Source organism: Anarhichas minor, unplaced genomic scaffold (assembly GCF_050575085.1).
Source record: "Anarhichas minor isolate MPS153535 unplaced genomic scaffold, ASM5057508v1 ptg000014l, whole genome shotgun sequence".
NCBI classification, from domain to species: domain Eukaryota; kingdom Metazoa; phylum Chordata; class Actinopteri; order Perciformes; family Anarhichadidae; genus Anarhichas; species Anarhichas minor.
In genome coordinates, this window is record NW_027466460.1 from 7,354,035 (window position 1) to 7,376,224 (window position 22,190).

Here is a 22,190-nt window from a genome sequence, read left to right on the forward strand (position 1 = left end):
TCAAAATATTTGTTTCATTTTGTTGACGTATTAGAGTCAAAGGTTTTTACAGAGGGAATTTTGAATGTCTTTTTATTGTAACATAAATCAGAAAATACTGTAAACAGCCATAAAAAAGTCCATTGTCGTCATGTTTTTAAGATGTTCTATAAATCAGGCTATGAATGATATATGAACCAACTCCTCATGTAGAAATCTTCTGACTATAGATAAAGCTTGGTGTATGTAAATCCTGGTGAAGTTGAGAAAAAACTAATCTTGAGAAAACAGTCTTTAAAGGTAAAATTATCTACATTTTGCAAGACACCACAGGTGAATGAAGATGTCAACCGTGAAGCTTCCCCCAGTTGATTACTTTTATCAAGTGTGCATTCTACCGATCTTCTCTTGAAGATCATGTTGACTTAACACATTCCACTCCTGTTCTCAGCATATATTTACATGGTGCCAAGTTTGTATGTGCAGGAATATATACACAGAGGTCAAATTGTTACTGTATTGTGATCCAGTGATGTCTGGGTGTGTAAAGAACGCTGGAATAAATATTGTATGAAAAATGCACTAAGCTACTTAATATTGGCACTAATAATATTTGTGAAGCGGAGAACTCCATCAGTGCTCTGCCCTCTCACTGAACAGCTGCCTTGTCTTGATGGAGCAAAATATTCCCCGCCAGCTGGTGCCAGTCAGCTAAAAGAATTTACTACAAGTTCATCCAGCCATGTGTAAATGTATGAGATTCATGTCTAATCTGTTGAGAACTTTTTCCCACTCCCACCATTGGGTCACGCAGGACTTACAGACAAAAAGTGGATGAAAGGTGTTTGATAATAATTTCAGTTTATGTCGCTGTCGGGGACAAAGCTGAATAATGTAATCTGTCACAGTAATGATCTAGTCATTATGGCTCTGTCTAAGTGTTGAAGACACAAGTGTTGTTTCTGGACAGGGCCCCAGATTGGTGGTATGCAGCAAGGAGGGGTTGGGCCAACAGTTGCTCCATGGAGGGTACATTGACAGCAATATCAAGGGCAGAGGCCACTAGTGTAAAGCCTTTGTCACCGTCAAATCACACTTTTACCCAGAGTGTCATTAATGTGGTGCAATAATAGTAATAATAGTAATAACTTTCCGTACATTTACTCAACTTAAAGTACAATTGAGGCACTTTTGCTTTACTTGAGTATTTTGATCTTATAATATACTTAGGGTTACTCCACTTTTCAGAGAGAAATATTGTACTTTTTACTTCTTACTTGAGATTTTACATGATACTCTTATAAAATAATACACATAATTTCGCAAAAAGGCAGTGTCTTCTCTGGGCCCCTTTAAACAATGTATAAAGAAAAGTTCTTTTTTTTTAAAAGATGAATTTGTGTAGTAGAGCTTTTTTTCCTTCTTTCCTCTCCCATTAATCATCACTTGACTTCTCAGAGGCATCTTGTGACCCGTTGGAGGGGCTCAACTCATAGATTGGGAACTGCTGGACTAAAATACTCAACTGTATATGATGTTAAAACTAGTTACAACAGTAAAATGCTGCTTAAATATTGATGCATCAGTAATAACAATACATCACTCACTGGGAAAAAGACCTTTACGTTGATATTTTTAGTACATTTAGCTAAGAATACTTTACTTATTAAATGCAAGTTCAATCCAGGACTTTTACTTGTGATAGAGTATTTTTACATGAGTGTATTGGTAATTTATTTGTCATGACTTTATGTGTGCCTCTGCTGCTTTGCAAAGACAAACAGCAAAGGTCATGACTCAAGCTTACGTGTCACATCAACAAATTACACCTATAAATGCTATTAAATCACACAGTGCTTGATTACTGATATATCTTTTATTCAGTTTACAGTTAATCTTCTTAGTCGAATGTTGGAATTTTAATATTGACAAAACAAATTAAAATAAACTAATTTCACAAATACCATGTCATTATTGTACTACCTTTTATACATAATAAAAGTGGATATACTTTCATAATGAATCTCATGTGGTAAAACAGTGCTTGTGTAGTCTGTATGTCCTCAAATTCAGAGCTATTAAAGATTTGATTTTCAAATCCTGTGCCAAAACATGAACACATGCATGCAGCTTGAACTGACCTCCACAAAGCTGATAAATTTAGGCAGCTATTTAAAATGGGGACACCACTCAGTCACGCAAGCATGTTGAGATCAGTTTCTTACAGTGGCTACATTAAAACAGCAGGTGTTAAATCATGAGCGCCATTTATCAACGCCACAAACCGTCCGTGTGAAGACCATTTCAAGCCTCGCTTCCACCCTGAAACACATCTGGTGTTGGTACAGAATACACAATACGTACCTGCTCTAAAAGTAACCGTTTGAGTGTGAAGGATAGGTTGAACACAGCAAATCTTCCAACGTTAACAAGTGTTGATTTTAGAGTGACAGATTTTCAGAGTTTGACAAGTGTTGGTCAGACAGTTGTTTATCCACTCGCAGAGCAGACGTGGGCCTATGTGGGCTGCTTGAAAGTGTTTGATAAACTGCATGTGTGGAGGCTGGACTTGTACGGTGTTTAATTCTAAAAAAGTTAGCTGACCAGACCTCTTTAAATTAAATGAATCACAAAATGGAAACTGTAAATGTTAAAGTAGGAGATGGAATACACAACCCTGTCTCCTAGAAAGTAAAAGCCATCTAAATATCTTTTTAAATAAGGAAAACAAAATCTGTAAATGAATCACCGGTCTGTTCAAACCCACAAAACTTTATTTTTAATTCTAACATGACACACGAACATGGATAATATTTCCATTTGATGAAATGGTATAGCCATACAAATCATGAGTTTATCTTCAGTTTGAAGATTTCACTCGATGTAAACATCATAGCTTCAAAGAGGATTTGGAACAAGCTAAAATATATCTGAATATATGTATATATATGCAATACTGTCTTAAATCTTAAAGCTTCTTGCCAAAACTGTATGTGAATGAGTTGATTAATTATTGTTGCTTCCTTACAACAAGTAGAAAAACATTTTCATTATGATGGCTTTCTCTTGATTTTGTAATATATTGTGAACACAGACTTGTTGAATATGCATAATCCTAGTATGATATGTTTGTGTTTCCTGCTGATCGCGCTAGCAGCGCTGGTGACTCTCTATCGACTCCTGAGCCTTCTGCAGCTTCTGAGTGGGAACTGGAGAAGTTTGAGAGCTTGAACACCTGCTGTGAAGCAGTCACCAGCAGCCAGACAGCGCACTTCTCCAGGCTTCCCCTCCCAACCCTAAAAGGTTTCATGGTTCAAAGGGTGAAAGGTCATCTTTGGATTTGAAAGTGTCATATGTGAGCTAGTTTACTGGATGTCAGGGATTAGAGCGTTACCCTAAACCTCGGATGATGACAATTCACTTAAGGAGGATAAATGATCACTGTGATCAGGGTTTACCAATTTGTAAATATCACAAATTGGAAGAAGCAACCCATTCATACCACTATGTTAGAGCAATATTGTTTCACGTTAAGTAAAGTCAATTTTATTCAGATAAACCAAAATAAATCACAAAACGACCATCGGATGGCATCAAAGTCAATATAAATCCTACATGTGTGCTGTAGCTAAATTTAAAGTAACTGCAAATGCAACTGCTAATAATACCATTAAATCTGAGTATTGTACCAACAGACCAAATGGTAATATATCAATATTTACTTTTTTTTACTATTTTATATTCTTATTTATTTATTTTGTGAACACTGTAAAAAGCTGCCAAAAATGTAGTATAATTGAATCTGTGATATTAGCAATACAAAAAAATGTATTTGTATCTAAAGGAAAGTATCTAGTTTGAAGTTAATCTGCATTTGTTCAAAACCCAAGAAATTGTGCAGTCTTTCCTAAATAAGATATGTTTACAAAACCCAGTCAATATTCTTAGGTATCACCCAAACAACGAACAATGATTTAGTTTTTATTTACTCTTTTCCAATACTATTGTGAAGTAGTAGGAGCATGTAGGAAGTAAGTACTGGATGAGATCATTTTGTTCAGCCAAAATCAAGGTTAAGGTGAAGAGAGCCTACACCACCGAAATGATCAACAATGTTTTGTTTAGTTTAGTTTTAGTTTTTTAGTTTAGTTTATTTTGCACAATTTAAAAAATACTCAAACTTAACAGAGATAAATAATATTACAGGAAGAGAACTTGGCTTATTTTAAGCCTCCACCTATATATTATTATAATTTGACAAAATTATAGAGAACACAAAATTAATATACAAAAATATGACAACATAATATTGTTAATTAACAAAGTATTTTTTACAAGATATGATATGTAATAATAACAATACTTTAGAAAAGAAATGAAAGAAAATGTGTGTGTGTGTGAGAGTAAGCGTGGGCTTGTGTCTGTTAAAGGGATATTGGTTCATACACCTGCATTAACACCTAAACAACAGTAATGCTACAAGTCCCTATGAGTGAAACAACTAGATTGACCTGCAAATTAATTTTTCACCTGCAAAAAATGAATTAGTTTACACAAAGACTAGTCTTACTTGATCTACATGATGCTATGATGCAAAATCAAGCAGGTTATATTTGTGTCAGTGAAGACAGGACATGTGAGACAAGACAAAACTTAATAACTTAATTTATTTAAACTTAATTGGGTGACATGACAGGTTAAACACGACAAAAAAAAGCAATGGTTCGATCCTCGAGTGTGGATGAGTGTGTAGTCTTTTCTGTCGGATTCCTTTGTTTGTTTTACAACTTTAGGAAAAGATGCCAGAGATATTACAGTAGGAGCACTTGTTACATTTATTAAAAATGTTTCATTACAAGGAGTCCTGTTTCATCTGACACAAAACCGAGTTCATTAAGTATCACAGACATCCAGAACATGAGCAAAATGCAATATTACAGTGATGGTTGTTTAGAAAGAAATAGCAAAGAGCTTTAGCGTCCTCTGGTTTCAGCTTGCACGTGTCCTGGGTGTTTCAGGGATACTCTCGCCTAAAAACGGCAATGCTAGATGCAGAGCTGTCATGAGCAATGCCAGCAATGGCAGACATGTACGGTTGCCCCCTTCTGGCGATGGGTATGGTTTCACTCATGCTAATAAACTACTGGTCCTCCAGCAAAGGTCAGCACCTTGTTAGGGCCTGCTGCAACAACTAACAACCCTATTGTGTAGTAAATACTTCTTTCTATGAATAATGGTACTATGTGGCTTTCAAAGATAATGTAGTTAATTGTATCACATAAGGGTCATAATTGTGGATTGCAAAACCACAAAGTATCAAGTGAAACAAAGTGTATCCCACTGTGTCTTCATAATTTTCTTTTGCAAGATTCAATATGAAACCTTTATTATTTATTGTTTTGTAATTTCCATACTTTATTGACATCAATCTGAAACGTTTTGTATGAGTTGAAATCCTTTTTTTTTTTTTTTGAATGATTGATCATTGATCATTTACTCTCCTATCTATTAGGACAATAAGGATATAAGGGTTGCATTTTTTTGTAAAATTACCACTATTCATGTCTTCTTTTTACTGGATGACTATTGAACTTGAGTTGTGCTTCGGGAGGGAACCTTGTTTTGCAGCAAATTTTATTTGCCAAGGTTGGGAGAGAAGGCAGAACATTTAAGACCGTAATGAAATGTTATGAAATGTTCGACCACTGCAACTGTATTTTTGGTCTCTTGGTGAGGGTTGAGCATGAAGAAAATCAATCAAATATAATTCAAAATAATTCCAACTGATACAATAGAATAAAATGTAAAAACTATCAAAGACAGCTGATTACTTTTCCCCTTTGTTAACACATCTGTAACTTTTTCAGACTTGGAGTTTGGTGATCGACAGCTACCCTCTAGTGGTACGATGACGTAACAGCATGTGTGTGAATTTGCAGCAGTTGCTACAGTGTAGAGCTCTTGGTTATGTCTATCCCAATCAAAATGAGCTGGAAAACTAATAACTGTACAGTTTAGAGGACATTATTTGATACGTTTTTGGGCACATACATTAGAGAACATGATTTGTATGTAATCTATTGTCTATTGTAATGCATTTTCCTCTTTATGGGACTTTCTGTACTAATGAAGTCAAAATAATCTGGTATGCATAATGTCTCACGTGATAAAGTCTGCGTGTAAAATGTGTTATTGCTCTCCATGGTGCTGAAATAATCAGTATATTGCATTTGTGTGCTTTAGTATCGCTTCTGGTGGTGTATTGATGTCCTCGTCTTTATTATCAAAAATATGTTTCATGACATGTATTCATTTAACAACGAAATATATAGAAACTCAAAATGTTAAAGTAATTATTCTCCACTAATTAGGCAACCATTGTGATGACTTACGACTCCCCCCTCCCCCCGCAAACACACTGTCCGAAACCGAAGCAGCCTTCCGGGACGCAGCAGCAGCCGTATCAGTCTGTGTCAGGACTTTCCACTACTGCAGCATTTTGATGTCGCCCAGGCGGGTTAAAGCTGCTGCTAGCACCAACCACAGCCTCATTTACTATTATTAACATTCAAGAAGCAACATGACATCTACTCAGCGGTGGCTACTGGCCAGTTTTGCGCTTCTGTGTGTTTATGGAGCAGTTGAATGTAAAAGGAATTTCAAATGTCCTTCAGGATGCTCCTGCACCAAGGAGACCATCATTTGCGTCAATACTTTACAGATCCCACGGACTATACCCAATGAGATCAACTCACTGTGAGTAACACGTCGTATTTGTGGATTATTTCTACAGTAAAGCACGAGGCAATCAATGTTGCGTTCAAGGAGACAATTTGCTTGCTACTCGGTGCTTCCCTGCGGAGTTGGCTGCTGGTGTGTCTGGCACTGATTGTTCACTACGACTTTGTTGTGTATGCGTTTTCTTTCAACAGGAGCATGGTAAATGGATCTATTTCTGAAATCACAGAAGGGATGTTTTCACTGATGCCTTCTCTCCAGCTGTTGTAAGTGCTATTTTTTCACCTGGAACTAAAATGTATTCATTGATCAGCAATTTACATTTTAGGCTAATTGTACAAACAGTGCAACACACACAAACAAAAAAGTAGACAGATTAATAATTAATAATTGTTCATTATTAATTATTTTTGTTTGGGTGTTTTTTATTTTTCCTCTGCAGACTCCTAAATGCAAATTCTTTGACAACAATCAAAGATGATGCGTTCTCTGGCCTTCCACATCTCGAATATTTGTGAGTACTAATTGATAAACTTCCTGTTCCATGTCAAATGACTTTGTGATTTTATAGATGCATAACAGTTAACTTGAATATACCACATAATAATTGATGATTATGGTGAAGGACTGTATTACATCATGGTGTAAATACATCTGCAGATTATTTCTCCTCCTTCGGCCCCACCCCTCAATCTCCAAAACCCTATAAATTACCCCTCTGTAATATTCTGACATGTGTATTGACATTTGCAGATTTATCAATATGGCATGATATAATACATGACTTTGCTTTGATAAACGTCTGTTTTGATGAGTTGAACAGATTCATTGAAGGGAACAAGATTGAAATGATCACCAAAAATGCCTTTCGTGGTCTGCGAGATTTGACTCATCTGTAAGTCTCTTGTTATTCTCTTAACCACCCATGCAGCATCTACAGCAATAACACTTTCCTATAACAGAGAACGACTGACACAATTACAACAATGAACATTTTTCTGGTCTCGCTGTGTTTCTGGTTTAGATCGCTTGCCAATAACAAGATGAGGTTTCTGCCAAGGGATCTGTTTTTTGACTTGGATTCGTTGCTGGAACTGTGAGTAAGCAGTTGTGGTGTCAGCAGTGTGTGTGTGTGTGTGTGTGCGTGTGTGTGTTGTCTTTTTCCATACTGCGCTCCTAAGTGAAGCTGACTCAGGCTGTGTTGTGTGTTTAGCAGCATTAAACTCTACAATAATTATATGGAATGCTCAAATTTGGATTTTCTGTCTCTGTTCTCCTGTATAGTGCATTACAGTTTCAGGTTGGCTTTCATTTGTAGCTTCTTTTTAATCATCTTTTAAAATACATTTGAGTAAAAAATTGTTCTTACACAGATGCAAAAATGCTTGTCGGTGAACAAACCTATTTGTTTTAAACTGTAGCTAAAATGGTTCACGTATGTATCAAACAGTTACCCAGTGTCATATAAGACTTCATCAAGCTAAACCAATTACTCTGAATTCTTGTTCCTGAAAAGTTGAGTTTGGAAGGATGCAATGTTTTTATCCTGCAGCATTATTATTTGGACTATCATGAATTAGATTATACGTTAGCATTTTACTTAGTTTTGTCACATACAAGACCATTTTAAATGACTCACTACAATGTCTTGAGCCTTTGAGGCATCTCAATCTTTTCCTCTTGTGAATATAAAACATATTGTATTGTTCAGTAAATGTACCCAGACTGATTTTGTCATGTCATACATTAGGGATCTGAGAGGCAACTCTTTCCAGTGTATTTGTGAGAACAAGTGGCTGATGATGTGGCTGAAAAACACAAATGCCACAGTATCAGATGTCTTCTGCGCAGGCCCCGGTGACATGAAGGGCAAGCGGCTCAATGACCTTCCTATTCCACCGGGCGAGTGTATCTCCACAGGTAAAATGACAAGTACACTATCAATGGCTCTTATGAGCAGGCACAGGCCCAGCTAAAGATGCAATGGTAACAAAAAGAAAGAACAATAATCAATAAAACTGTTAAATAATTCAACAGGACTGCATTAAAAAACAAACATGATTACTCCATGACTATTAATATGTGTGCCTCTGAAAACACTCATGTACACACATAAGCACACACACACCCACAGCTACGCACACCAGTGCTTTGAGCTAAATGCTTACGTCAGCATTCTAATTAAAATGGTTAGTTTAGTGTGCTAGCATGATAACATTAGCTAATTAGCACTAAACAGAAGGCACGGCTGAGGCTGATGAATCTCATTAGGTTTCTAGCTATATTTTGACTAGATGTTCAAGGACAAATCTAGGGAATCACCAAAGTTATTACAATTCATCCTGTGAGGAACATGAACGTATGTGTTCAGTTTCAATTAAATCTGTGCAACAGTTGTTGAGACATTTCACTTAAAACCCCAAATGTCAACCTTGTGCAGGCATTATAGGTAAAGTCAGGGGATTACTAAAGTCAGTAGGGTTTGTTGTCTGGGTACTGTGGGTATCTTTAACAAATTTCATGAGAATCCATTTAAGTTGGCAAGATATTTCAGTCTGGACCAAAATAACCAACGTTGCCATAGAGCCACTAGCATGGCTAAAAATAAATTCCTTTTAATATAAAACATGCTATATTAAAATAAAATATTGAACAATAAAATAAATAAAGATATAATGAGATTTTGATGAGTTTCGTTTTTGTCTGCATCTCACAGACTTTGTGCGTCATCAGTCCATTCCCATTCAGTCCATGTCAGCGGACATCTTCGCCTTTAAAGAGGACATCTATGTGGCGATGGCTGCCCCCAACTACAACAGCTGTGTGGTCATGGAGTGGGATCACATTGAAATGAATTTCAGGAAATTTGACAATATAACAGGTTTGACTGTATTTTTCTTATAGTCAGAAAATCTCATAAGACCAAAAGCAATAATTAATTGATTGAATGAACAGGTTTAGCCTGATACAGGTTGTTCCTTTTTATTGTGTTAAAAACACGTGTTTTTAACACAATAGGAACTAATGGGCCTCGGGGCTGAGAGCCAAGGACAGACGGGGAAGTCGAAAAGTATTGAGCGGCCTAGTCATTTCTGTTTTTTGGTCTCAGGATGTGTTGGCAATAACAAATAAATATATATGTGTGTATATATATGTGTGTATGTATGTATGTGTATATATGTATGTGTGTGTGTATATGTGTATATATATTAAGGTTAATTTAAGAGAACAACTTTATGAGGAAATTATCATTTTATTGTCAGTTTATGATCAACTTAAACAACATTTTTTGTGTTGTATTTCCACTCATCTTTTTTATCCTCACAGGGAAGTCTGTTGTTGGCTGCAAGTCGGTTCTGATCGACGACCACGTCTTGATAATTGTTACCCAGCTCTTTGGTGGCTCCCATATTTACAAGTTTGACAATCGGCAAAACAAGTACACAAAGTTTCAAACAATTGAGGTCTTCAACATCTCGAAGCCAAATGATATCGAGGTCTTCCAAATGGACGGCGAGTGGTACTTTGTGATTGTGGACAGCTCCAAGGCAGGTTTGTCTACTCTGTACAAGTGGACGGACCAACCAGACCGCAATGAAACTGGTTTCTACTCCTACCAGTTTCTACACGAGTGGTTTCGTGATATAGATGCTGAGTTTGTCGAGTTGGATAGGAAGTCCTATCTTATCTTGACCAGTCGCTCTCAGTCACCTGTCATCTACCTGTGGAACAAGAGCACCCTGAAGTTCATATTTCATCGTGAAATCACAAATGTCGATGACGTGGTGGCAGTAAAATCTTTCCGGGTGGAGGATGAGTTGTATCTGGCCATGACTTGCTACATCGGTGACTCCAAAGTCCTCAAGTGGACCAATAAGCAGTTCACTGAGGTGCAGGCTCTACCTTCTCGAGGAGCGATGATCCTCCAACCTTTCACCTTCACAGACAAGCACTACCTTGCTCTTGGCAGCGATTATTCTTTCACACAAATCTACCTCTGGGATGTTGAGACCAAAACGTTCCACAAGTTTAAGGACATTTATGTGCAGTCGCCCCGATCCTTTACAGCAATGACCACTGACCGGAGGAATTTCATCTTCTCCTCCAGCTTCAAGGGCAAATCTATGGTTTTTGAGAATATTATTGTAGATTTGAGCTTATAATGTCTAGCAAAATAATGGCTTATCACAGTATGAGTTGGTCACTCAGATCAATATTTGCGTGTATGCTACAAAGGAGTCTCAAATGCTGTATATCTTTCTTCTGCAATTAGATATATCTTTCTTGATTTGAGACAAACATCTTTGGCAAGTTCATATGTATTTCTAACAATTATGGAGATATGACAGGTCCAAAGTAGTAAACTGAATTCTGACAGGAATACAAAAAAATTGTAACCATTTGAAATGTAAACAGCATGAAGATATTGTTATGGCATACAAGATATTATCTTAAGAGGTGTTGGCTTTAATCGTAATTCTTTTAAGCAAACAATCGCCAATGTCCCCCCCCACACAGCTTGTAAGAAACTTATCCATTAATGGTTGCATAAAATGTAAAGACCATGTGAAGTTAGTGCTCATTCAAAAGTGACTATAAATCTCTGCACTACTCTACAATGAAAACAACACAGAGTGCCTCAAAGTGAACACTCAAGGTGTCAGTATGTAAGGTGTCGAAAAGCTGTTTAAAGCTTTTCTGATTGGCCACACTTGATGGTAGGGGGAAAAGGGTTCTGTCATAGAGACGGGCGAGATGCAATAATCATTTAATAATTGAGATGATGGCACACTCTTTCCTGTAAGGTATTAATTAATGGTATTGCACTCAGTTGTACACAAAACAGTAACGTAATTGTTACTGTTAAAAAGGAAAAAGAGAGCTCAAACCCTCCTTACATTCTCACTTCCTCTCACCTGCCCAAATTGCTTGTGAAGTGGGTGTGCTTGTTGGAATGTCTGTTTTAGAAAATAACAGAAATGGTTGGATGTAGCTAAAACAACAAAATAATTGGGAGTGGGCTAAAATACTCTAAGTGATTTGTTTGAAACAATTGGAGCAGTCAGTCAAAATGTTGAAGCCACTCATCCCAGTAACTGTCATGATTTAAATGTGCATGAAATAAAGGTTTTCTTCAAAATCTTTTACCCAAAAATCCAGATGAATGTATTAGCTACATATTATGAGCTTAAGCCTATACTGCACACCAGTTATAACAAGCTACTGTATTTACAGAGTGCCTGATTAGTGTCAGAACTAATTATAATTTAATCCTGATTCCTATGCAAAATGTATAATGCTGAGTGTTGCTCTCAATTACAATCACAAGGATAATTGTGTGTTGCAATGTGACTTGAAATGATATTTACATGGTCCTAAGACACACACGTGTGTCTTTACAGATCTTTTGATATTTTTCATGTATTGTACAGAAATTAAAGTGTGTTTGGCTGACGTTTTCACACACATAACACTGGCATGATGTGCAAATTAGGCCATGGTCTCTATAGACTGTCAAACATCTTAAAGTCACAAAATGTTAACATGATCTAGCATAAGCAATGTGTTTTTGTTAGCATTTCAGATTTCTTGGGGAAAAAAACATTATTGCCCCTCATGTCCTTACTAGCAATGATGTATATTTTCCACTCTACTAAGCTCAAGCTACAGCTGTGTAAATGCTGTGTGAATGCAATAAAAAAACATTTAACCATAAGCATTGTATTTGTGTTCTTCGTTCTTTGCAGATGGACAGACTGTGAAATGTGTCCATAAAGCAGAGACAAAGTGCCCGAGACAGCATGTTTGAAATTGATAGTGCTGTCAGCATCTGGCGTCTGAGATGGCATTTTTCTTTCAACTGCAACAGCGGACAAATGTCAAAACCATACGGTTTACTGATCTGAACAAGAATAGACAGAGTGTGTAATCATCATCATCTGGTATTTTTGTCATTCTTTGTTGAGTTGTTCTGTACGAGGCACTGCTGCCAAGTAGCCTATACGTTTTCTGTTCAGAACTATCAACAGCTGAACAACCTGGAGGTGCGTGCTTTCACCACATTAGGAACATATGCTATGCACAAATAGAGTTTCTGTTAAAAATTCATTTAATGAAAGAGCCAAATGTCACAGCATGTGGTTCCCTCTTGTGCACACTATGAGACAGGATAATTGCAATATTAAAATGTGACTGGATACAGTAGGACATCCTGGTATTTTAGGCCTATTGTATTTGACATGAATTGACTATTTATTGAGACATACGAAAACATTTCTGGCATACTAAATTATATGGTAGTATGGATAGTAAACGCTCAGATTTATTTACAGGTACAGTTGCAGTTTTATTGATGTTTTTATTTATTTAAAACGTCTGGTTTGCATATAAAAGTCACCAAACCTTAAACTACAATAATAAATCAAGTACCTAAACCTTTGCACGTAACACATTTATTGCTTGTCACTCTGTTGATTTAGAAAAAATTAAAGGATTGAATATGGAATATTTGTATTGCCTTTCAAACTTTGAAAAAAAGTAATCATCAGGTTACAATAATTGTCTTGCCTTTGTTGTGCATTGAGAGTACGTTGTATTCAAGTAACTTATGCTACAAAATACACACGATGGGAAGCCAACGTGTGTGGTATTACATTGATGGATAAGGCATTATGATATAAATGATCAAAATTTCATATGAGCTTAATTATTTTTGAAAATGTATAGTCGCCATACCGTTATCAGTCAGTGCCAAGGGTTAGTTCCCAAACTTACGAGGGTTACCAAATGCGTCGTGACGCTCCTCTGACGTCGGGGACGGACGGAAGTGATGCAGCTCATGTTCCTCGATCAGCTAATCCGTCTTGATGATGCAAACTGTCTCTAGATCTGATCACAACATGGTGATGCTTGTATGAAACTCACCTTGCGTCACTATACATATATTTTTTCCTGCAGCGCAGAGAGAGATGGATCCGTCCAGGAGGAGCGAGAGCGACTGGCAGGGGCTGGTCAACGAGGTGAGACAGGAAAGACGCAGAGAGGAGCGTGGACGTAAATACTCAATAACCTCCACTCTGTGTTTGTTTGTGCACCACCAAACTATCACATTAGCGGGAAATGTGTGTATTTAAATGTGTGTTGCCTCCTGTTATCACCCGCAGACAGTAAAGGAGTTTTAGATTAAACAGTAAAGAGGATTAAATGTCAGCTGCTTTGGTTTCTCTCAGCCTGGAGATAAGGAAGTAAATGTTTTTTCCTTTTACCTGCAGAGCCCAGTGAGTACAGAGATACATAATGCAGTAAAAGCAAATAGTACTGTGTGTTATGACTAACATCACTGTTCTATTTTGTTACATATTGTAAAGCATGATACAAAACTCTGTTCAATAAATTATAATCCATCTGAAACACCACTTTACCAAGTATGGGCCTCAAACGATGAATCAATTAGTCAATCAACAGAAATGAATTGACAACAGCCCTGATAATTGATTAATCATTTAATGAATGTATCAAGCAAAAATGCCAAACATGATCCATGTGTTTTAGCTTCTCAAATGTGAGGATCTGCTGCTTCTGTTTCTTTTATATATTGCAAGTTGAATGTCTTTGGGTATATTGAGTTGGGCAGTTAATCAAAAATATAACTGACAGATTAATTGATAATGAAAATAAACAGACCTAAAAAGGGGATTTTAAATGGTTATTGTGATATAAATTGTTCCATATTGGCCGCGCTGCTTCATTAAAAAAACAGTTCAAATATTAATGTTTCTCCCTAGCAAGTATTATTCAAAATTCTGGTATATAATGCCTTCAACTTTTTTCTCTGTCTCTCTGTAGTTCCTCATTTGTAAGCGTAAGTTGGAGAGTAAAAAAGAAGCTCTTCTGATTCTGTCTAAAGAGCTGGACACCTGCCAGCAGGAGAGGGATCAGTTCAAACTGATGGCCAACCAGCTACGTGAGCGACACCAAGGACTCAAGAAGAAGTACAGGGAACTCATTGTAAGCTGAACTAGTAACAGTCGTAAAGATGCATCATGAGTGTTTTAATACGCATAAAAATGGAGATTAGAAATTGTTATTATCCCCTATTGAATTTTGGCGATGTTGCATTTAATAACAGATCTTTTTGTTTTTAATAACTAATAGGATGGAGATCCCTCTCTGCCTCCTGAGAAAAGGAATCAAGTAAGCAATTCTATCCTGCAGACATTCTTTGTGCATCTCTGTCGAACAAAAATGAATAATGTGATTTAAAAACAAGCCGTTAGATATGGCTCATCAAGATGGCATTTTGCAGCTTTACACATAAGCTCCAGATTGTTAGAAGTAAGTGGAATTCAGTTATTTGCACACATTGTGCTTTTTTTCATGGATGAGGCTGGTCTCTGAGGTTGTATGCTAAAATATTTAAAGGGGAAAATAATCGCTGCATTCAACCCAGCTGTCTCTACGTGGAGCAACCCTGCTTTGTACATAGTTAGATAAGAGCACGTTTACCAGGGCGACTGGGATGCTCTTCACCACTGCTGCCCCGTGGTTAAAAAATGGGGAAATATTTACGTTAAATTCCTGTTCTGTACAGAGTTGAATGTCAGTTGTGAAACATTCCTGTAACTGCTGAACTAACCCTGTATGATCTAGCTCATGTGACCTCACGTTCATGTCTTCAGGTAAATTTAGCCCAGCTACTGAGAGACTCCAGAGAAAAGAGCAGTCAACTTTCTGAGGAGGTGAAGGAGCTGAAACAACGACTGGTGGAAGCTCAAGGTGACAACAAGGTACCATGACATACTGTGCACTATACCGAAAGTTTCAGTAAAATCAAATTGGGGTATCACGTCTTTATTTCTTTTTGCGTGTTGTGAATATATCTCCAGTTATGAATTATTTTATCCGATTTAAGTTAGTAGCGATTAAGCTGATTTGAATGCAAAGAAATAAAGCAGAAGAATCACATATAGTAAGACTGTGGTCTCTCTGTCCCAACAGCTTCTACGAATGACCATCACCAAACAACGGCTGGGAGACGAAGAGGTCGGTGCTCGACACTTTCCCGCTCATGAACGAGAGGATCTGGTCAAACAGTTGGAAAGAGCTGGAGAGCAGGTGAGAACAGATTCGACTATACCGGTGACTTTCTGTTGTTGGCTTGTAGTTGACAGCATTGTGATATTTAACAACATCCTGTCAAACGAATGGCGAGACTTGGAAGTAATTATACCATGCACACACCTACAGTCAGTGGTGGAGGAAGTGCTCACAGTAAAAATACTCCATTACAAGTAAATGTTCTGCGGACAGACCTGGTAAACCCAAGCATGTGGTGAGGGTGAACTGTGAACGTCTGGCTGAGGCCCCTGTCCGCGAGGTCTTCAACTCATCCATATGCCTGGTAGAGGTTGTTGAGGTGGCAAGGTGCCAGAGGTGGATGAGATTCGCCCTGAAATGTTGAAGGCTCTGGGCGTTGTCGGGCTGTCTTGGCTGAAGTGACCCATATCGTGGTAGAAGATTTTGGCCATATCACCCAGCCCTAATTCCAGGCACTTTTTTTTCCCACAACTTTGTGGAGTGGATGAACTATTCTGCCCGAATCATTAGTAGATTAAATCCTAGTTGTGTTTTGTGTCGCTGTAGAACGAGGTTTTGGAGCACAGCATGAAGTCGCTCACAGATGAGCTTCAGGACGTACGAGCGGAGCGTGACGTCTTTCAGCAGAAGGCCCATCGACTCAATGTGGAAATTAACCACATCTTGGGCAACGATGAGATACGCATGTTGGACATAGATGCGCTCTGCATGGAGAACAGGTTTGTTAGAGATATTTTCTTGGTGCTTCACTAAAATATTAGAGCATCTGCAGCAATTAGTCCACAGTTAAAGAGACATCCTCTAAGTTTTGCACGAGTTTAGCATGCTGTTGAAACCTGTTGATGTTGATGATAGAACTGGTGAGGTTTAATGATTTAATGATGAACATGTGATCTCTATAATATTTTAGGTATTTGCATGAACGGTTCTGTCAACTTCAAGAAGAAATCAACTTGCTCAAAACAAACCTGGTGAAGTACAAGGTAACTACATGTTGTTTTATCATTCTTATTTCTTCAATGTTTTACTCCTAGAGTTATCTTTTAAATATTTTTAATTGTTTCTTAATTCTTTGTAAATGTTTTTTCTTCTGTTAAAAGCACAAACCGCTCATGCTAAGTATTGCTTTTCACTGATTTCAGAGTGCCCTGGACTGTAGGAAAACCTCTAGGATCTGTGGGAAACCCAACAGTAGTGCACTGACTGGGGTGCTCTCTGCCAAACAAGGTCAGAAGGATCAAATATTTAGTTTTAAAACATACATACTGAAGTGAGTATGTTCAATGTCACAAAAAAACAGGTTAAAGAAAAAGACATTTTTACAAACTAATAATTTTAAGACAGCACTTTGTGTTAAACTTTGACCATCGATCTGTGTGCAGTGAAGGAACTGTTGCTGTCTGAAGAAAACAGCTGCAGTTTGCCGGTGACTCCTCAGTCCATTTCAGACCTCAAGTCACTCGCCACAGCTCTGCTGGAAACCATCCATGAGAAGAACATGGTGATTCAGCACCAACGCCAAATCAACAAGTAGTCCATCTCATCCTTCCCTCTCTCTCTGTGTACACTCTGAGTTGTATATATCAATAACTTGGATGTCAGACAAAACGTTCAAATATAATTGCTTTTGTGCCTTTTTATTGTCAGGATTCTTGGAAATCGAGTAGCAGAGCTGGAGAAGAAACTAAAAGCGTTAGAAATGTCTGGATTATGGAGCCTGCCAGGTGAACATAATTATCCTAATATACTGTGTTTCATTCAAGCTTGTAGTCTACTTACTCTTTACAATAATGTACTTTTATTATCCTCTCTTCTGTCCTTTTGCTTCTTGCTCCCTGGAGGTCTGACTTATAATGTGTCTCTGGGAATATATGGAAGTATGTTCCTCTCACTTCCTCTAACTACTTTTTAACCTTTAAACTTCTTCTATTTCTTCTCATATCTGCCCAAATGGCATTCACTTATCTCTATCCAATCCAACAGTTTTAAGTAGTGGCACACAGATGCTTGAATTGCTACCACTTGTATGGAAGCTTACTCTGAATAATGTCCCATCATAATAGGAGGAAAAGACACCATCATCCTGAATACTCAGCAGGCTGAGTCGACGGAGTCTCCTGGACAGGAAGGTGAATATTCAATGTCACTCATACTTCTCAGACACAATCTATCATTGTGTGTGTTGGTGAGATTTTATTTCTTGAATCTTCTATTCTTACAGGTGATGAACTGTCGGAACAAATAGTCGTCGATCAGCAGAGCTCCACAGGAGTCCCAGTCCAAGAGAGTGGACCGCCAGCTGGGTCAGGTGGTCAACAGAAGCTTCTTGTGGAGACACTATCCCCATCCAGCGGGGAGACGTGCCAGCCAGCTGAGGAAGAGCCAGTCTGCCCTCAGACAGAAACACCAGACAGTGAAGAGTGTCCTGACAGCAGTCAGTCACAGGTCACAACTGATTTAACGAGTCACCGGTCAAAAGAAGAGTGTGCGAATGATTCCTCCTCCGCACAACATCCGTCAGACCTGTGCCACATAGAGCAAACTTTAGAGGACTCTGACCCCACAGGGGGAAGAGAGGAACAGTCGGATGAATGCACTGATGGGGTGGAAACTGTTGAGATGGAGTTTATTCTAACAGAGGCAAACATAAATAGCACAATATGCACTGCTGCCGCCGCAAGTTCCGATGAAGAGCAGGAGAATGTCCAGTCAAACCTGGAGACGGAGCTTCCAGATGGGACAGATGTTTTGTGTTAGTCAGGAAATGTGAAGTCTTCCATGAGCCGCTCACATGTTGCAGAGCATCGGGAAAAATCAATGCCGTATCGCATTATGATGCTACTTTATTTATTTTTATGAATAATGAAAACAAAATGAAGAAAGTGTCGCTATTGAGTTGATAATGGATGCTGACATCTGATATTTACTGCAAATCCAAGTAATATCAAAACCAATTATTGTTTTTTTTACTCGTCAAAGTAGTAAGAATGACTCATGACAAACCTAAAACAAAAATTTAGCATCAACTGTCAGGAACTGATGATGTAATATGTGCCCAAAGAATGTCCAAACGTAACTCTCATATGTGATTGTTGAACAGAAATGTGCTGCTATAACTCTAATGGAATAGTTTTTCCACAAAGATGTTCTGCAGAGATTTGCTCCCACTCAGCCAGAAGAGCATTAGTGAGGTTGGGCAACAAAGCCTGGATCACAGTCCAGTTAATCCAAAAGGGGTTGGACGGGTTTGAGGTCAGAACTTTGTGCACATCAGTCAAGTTTTTCCACACCATTGTGGTGTTGAAACAGGAAAGGGTTTTTCCCAAACTGTTCCCACAAAGTTTGAAGCGTTATTGTTTATGTATCAGAGATGGAGGTGGGTGAAACTGATTTATGGCGATAAAAGTAGCAAAAAATGTCTGTAGGATACGGCTGTAATGCCACAGGGGTGTCATGATTTAGATTTTTCTGCTTTGACTGATAAATTGAATTTGACCTCAGCAGTGAAGGTGAAGGCAATTTGTTTAACATTTCTACTGTTAACTCTGGAGTAAGACACTGATTCAGGTTTCTCACAGAAAGGAACTTAAAATGAAGAGGGACAACGTGTGATTGCTTTTGACTATGAAGACGTGGTGTTGCTTAGAAATCAATTCTCCTTTATCTTTCTACCTCTGCCGACACTTCCCACGCCTCGACGTTCAAGAAACCTACCGAATCTCATTGGCCAGTACGTCAACAAATAGACATCCAGCTGTTGTGAACAATGTTTAATTCAAGCAGCAGCTTTATTTTGTTTTCTTCAAACACATTTACAACAGTTTAATTTCTTATTGTGTTGAATTTGACAATGTGAGACATTTAGCTTATTTGCTAATCACCCTTACACTTTATTTGTAATCAACACAATAGTATCAAAGCTATAAAATGCTGCATGACAATGTACTAGATATCGATTAAAGATAATTGCATTTTCTTTTTTAACACATGCTCTTATTTATTTCCTTGACAGGCTTCTTCAAAGCAACTATTTGACATACAAGGATTTGTCAGATGACATCTTAATTAAGAACACTGACAGAATTTAGTCTACAACACAATTAAGCCACAACTAGATTACCAGCACTGATGTCTTTGTCCCGTTTTTGTGGTGAAACAAGATAGAAATTACATAGAGCCATATGTGTTAAATGTTTGCAGAAAGTGTACAAAATGGATTTATTTCTGAAAAATAAATAGTTTTCAACTACTGGTTTGCTTGCATATGAAGTCTTAAGGCAGGTTCTTTAATCTAAAGGCTAACAACATGCTTACATGTTTGCAATGACAATGCTAACATACAAATGCATGCAAGTGTTATGTTTATTATGTTCAACATCTTAGTTTTGCATGTTAGCATGCTAACATTGGCTAATAAGCAGTAAACAAAGTACAGCGGAGTTTGATGGTAATTCAATTTTTGGTCATAAAATAAGTAAGGCGCTAGAGGAAAAGTCAGAGGACCACCGAAGTCGGTACGATTCGTCCTTACTAATGTGTATACCAAATTCTGTACCAAACTTCATTTGAGATTAACAATAACGTTTTATTGACGTCAGACAATGAATGAATGAATACAGGCCAAATCTGTAAAATTGACCTACAGTATATTCCATTCCTGTAAAACTAATTTCTCCTCAGCCGCCTATCATACAGCTTATATTGTGTATTCCAGGAGTCGGGAGGGGAAATCCCAATAATGCAGCAACCAAGCCTTCGGCCTGCGTTTCCATGCAGCAGGCTCCCAGCATCTCCACCTTGCCCTAAGTCGTCCATCTTTTCATGGACCACCACTGCTCTTCCAATCACAGACAGCTCTCTAAACAGCGTTGCCTCAGATTCCATCATTGTATTTATTTTTCCTTCCTGGGGCTCAAAGTTACCAAAGTCTCCAGGGTGGTTGGGGTGATGTACAGCATGTGGATTGTAGTGGCCGCCAGTGGAGTCACACCCCCGGCTCAGGTCTCCGTACTGATGGATGTGCACCGCTCTGGGCTCTGGATCACCCTCTGTGGGGAAGCCATTGAACCGAAGAAGGACATTGAGTTTCCCCAGAGGATAATCTTGCTTTAACAGCACCTGACCGTACACTTTGGGCAGGCCGTCGGGTAGTGAAGTGCTGGGTCTCATTTTGCAGGTTGCATACAGAGTACCATTGTACTGAGAGACCTCTGGTGGAGCCAAAGTGTCGCTGTCAGCTGAGACACACTGTTGACAGCCTGCCAGTAGAACCAACAGTGCTAATCCCAATATAAACCTGGACCTGAAAGATATCAAAATCATTAGGAGTGCCTCATATTTATACATTCTGCAAGAAAACAGCCATCAAATCTATCTATCTATAGATAGATATACTTGATGGCTGTTTTCTTGCAGATCGATCGATCGATCGATCGATCGATCGATCGATCGATCGATCGATCGATCGATCGATCGATCGATCGATCGATCGATCGATAGATAGATATATATATATATACACACATATTTATAATTTAAATATAAGTATTTCATGAAGATGTAATAAGTATTTTAACATTACTGATGGATGGTGTAACTCATTTGAGCTACTTTCTAGCAGAGTGGTTTAAGCTATAGAGATTCTGAAGATCTTGATATTAACTGCAGCGCCCCCTTTTAGTCGACTAGTCAATTTATCGGTCCTTTTGGTCTTGGTTGATTTCTTTTGTCAATCTAACTTTTTAAATGCTTTTCATAATCAAGGACTTTTGCCGGACAATATTTCCCTCAAATGAGCCTAAAAGCATTAGCACAAATGATAAGCTCCAGTTCCTAAAAAAACAAACATTTATAGGCTATGTCGCAGTATTTTACTCTGCAGATGAAGTTAATTAAACGATCCAAACGCAGATACCTCGGGCTATATGAGGAAAGTACACTTACCCGATTAGATGCATGGTGAGCGTAAACAAACCGCTGCAGTAATTACAACTTTAGATAAGTTGATAACTGTTGATAAGCCGTCTACTGTTGGTCGTCTGACGAGAAAAGATGCAAAATTTCAGAAAAGTCGCCGTGTCAATAGGCGTTGTTTGCTGAGGGTGGAGCGAAGGGGACTTCAGATGTTTTTCGTTATTTAAAACGCATGTATGTGTTGACACATTGTTTTCTCCAGACGTGCAGCTGCGCATGTTTTCTTCAGGCCCGTTTATGTAGACATGCAGTAATCACGCAGTAAAGGACAGCTGCTCATGGGACAGAAACTCCTCCTCCTTAAGCAACACAACACATCTAAGATCCTAAAAGTATGGTGAATTGGTAATGCTGTAATAACCAAATTGTTGTATGGATTCGCAGTAAGAAGGGGGGGAAATACG

The 22,190-nt window shown here is 38.1% G+C and overlaps 3 protein-coding genes across 3 annotated transcripts; 2 read left to right on the plus strand and 1 right to left on the minus strand.

The window, feature by feature from the left end:
• The first annotated feature begins 6,509 nt into the window (after nt 1–6,509).
• On the plus strand, nt 6,510–10,880 carry LOC142949557 (leucine-rich repeat LGI family member 2-like). The gene is made up of 8 exons (XM_076091268.1): nt 6,510–6,735; nt 6,912–6,983; nt 7,160–7,231; nt 7,541–7,612; nt 7,742–7,813; nt 8,468–8,637; nt 9,434–9,598; nt 10,045–10,880. Exons 1-8 carry the CDS (start codon nt 6,560–6,562, stop codon nt 10,878–10,880), a joined length of 1,635 nt encoding a protein of 544 aa, XP_075947383.1. The 5' UTR covers nt 6,510–6,559.
• A 2,679-nt stretch (nt 10,881–13,559) lies between these two features.
• LOC142949556 (coiled-coil domain-containing protein 149-like) lies at nt 13,560–19,313 on the plus strand. Its single transcript, XM_076091267.1, has 12 exons — nt 13,560–13,736; nt 14,563–14,724; nt 14,872–14,910; nt 15,396–15,503; nt 15,715–15,831; nt 16,360–16,532; nt 16,724–16,796; nt 16,956–17,040; nt 17,196–17,343; nt 17,461–17,537; nt 17,877–17,942; nt 18,035–19,313. Exons 1-12 carry the CDS (start codon nt 13,686–13,688, stop codon nt 18,568–18,570), a joined length of 1,635 nt encoding a protein of 544 aa, XP_075947382.1. The 5' UTR covers nt 13,560–13,685; the 3' UTR covers nt 18,571–19,313.
• A 271-nt stretch (nt 19,314–19,584) lies between these two features.
• LOC142949558 (extracellular superoxide dismutase [Cu-Zn]-like) lies at nt 19,585–21,892 on the minus strand. The gene is made up of 2 exons (XM_076091269.1): nt 21,757–21,892; nt 19,585–21,115 (listed from the first exon to the last, which is right to left on the minus strand). Exons 1-2 carry the CDS (start codon nt 21,768–21,770, stop codon nt 20,479–20,481), a joined length of 651 nt encoding a protein of 216 aa, XP_075947384.1. The 5' UTR covers nt 21,771–21,892; the 3' UTR covers nt 19,585–20,478.
• Nucleotides 21,893–22,190: the final 298 nt, after the last annotated feature.

Coding starts and splice junctions, on each gene's coding strand:
- LOC142949557 (XM_076091268.1), top strand. CDS start 6,560: ATGACATCTACTCAGCGGTGGCTACTGGCCAGTTTTGCGCTTCTGTGT. Junction 6,984..7,159: donor ATGCCTTCTCTCCAGCTGTT/GTAAGTGCTATT, acceptor TTTCCTCTGCAG/ACTCCTAAATGCAAATTCTT. Junction 9,599..10,044: donor GAAATTTGACAATATAACAG/GTTTGACTGTAT, acceptor TTATCCTCACAG/GGAAGTCTGTTGTTGGCTGC.
- LOC142949556 (XM_076091267.1), top strand. CDS start 13,686: ATGGATCCGTCCAGGAGGAGCGAGAGCGACTGGCAGGGGCTGGTCAAC. Junction 14,725..14,871: donor AGAAGTACAGGGAACTCATT/GTAAGCTGAACT, acceptor AATAACTAATAG/GATGGAGATCCCTCTCTGCC. Junction 15,504..15,714: donor AAGCTCAAGGTGACAACAAG/GTACCATGACAT, acceptor CTGTCCCAACAG/CTTCTACGAATGACCATCAC.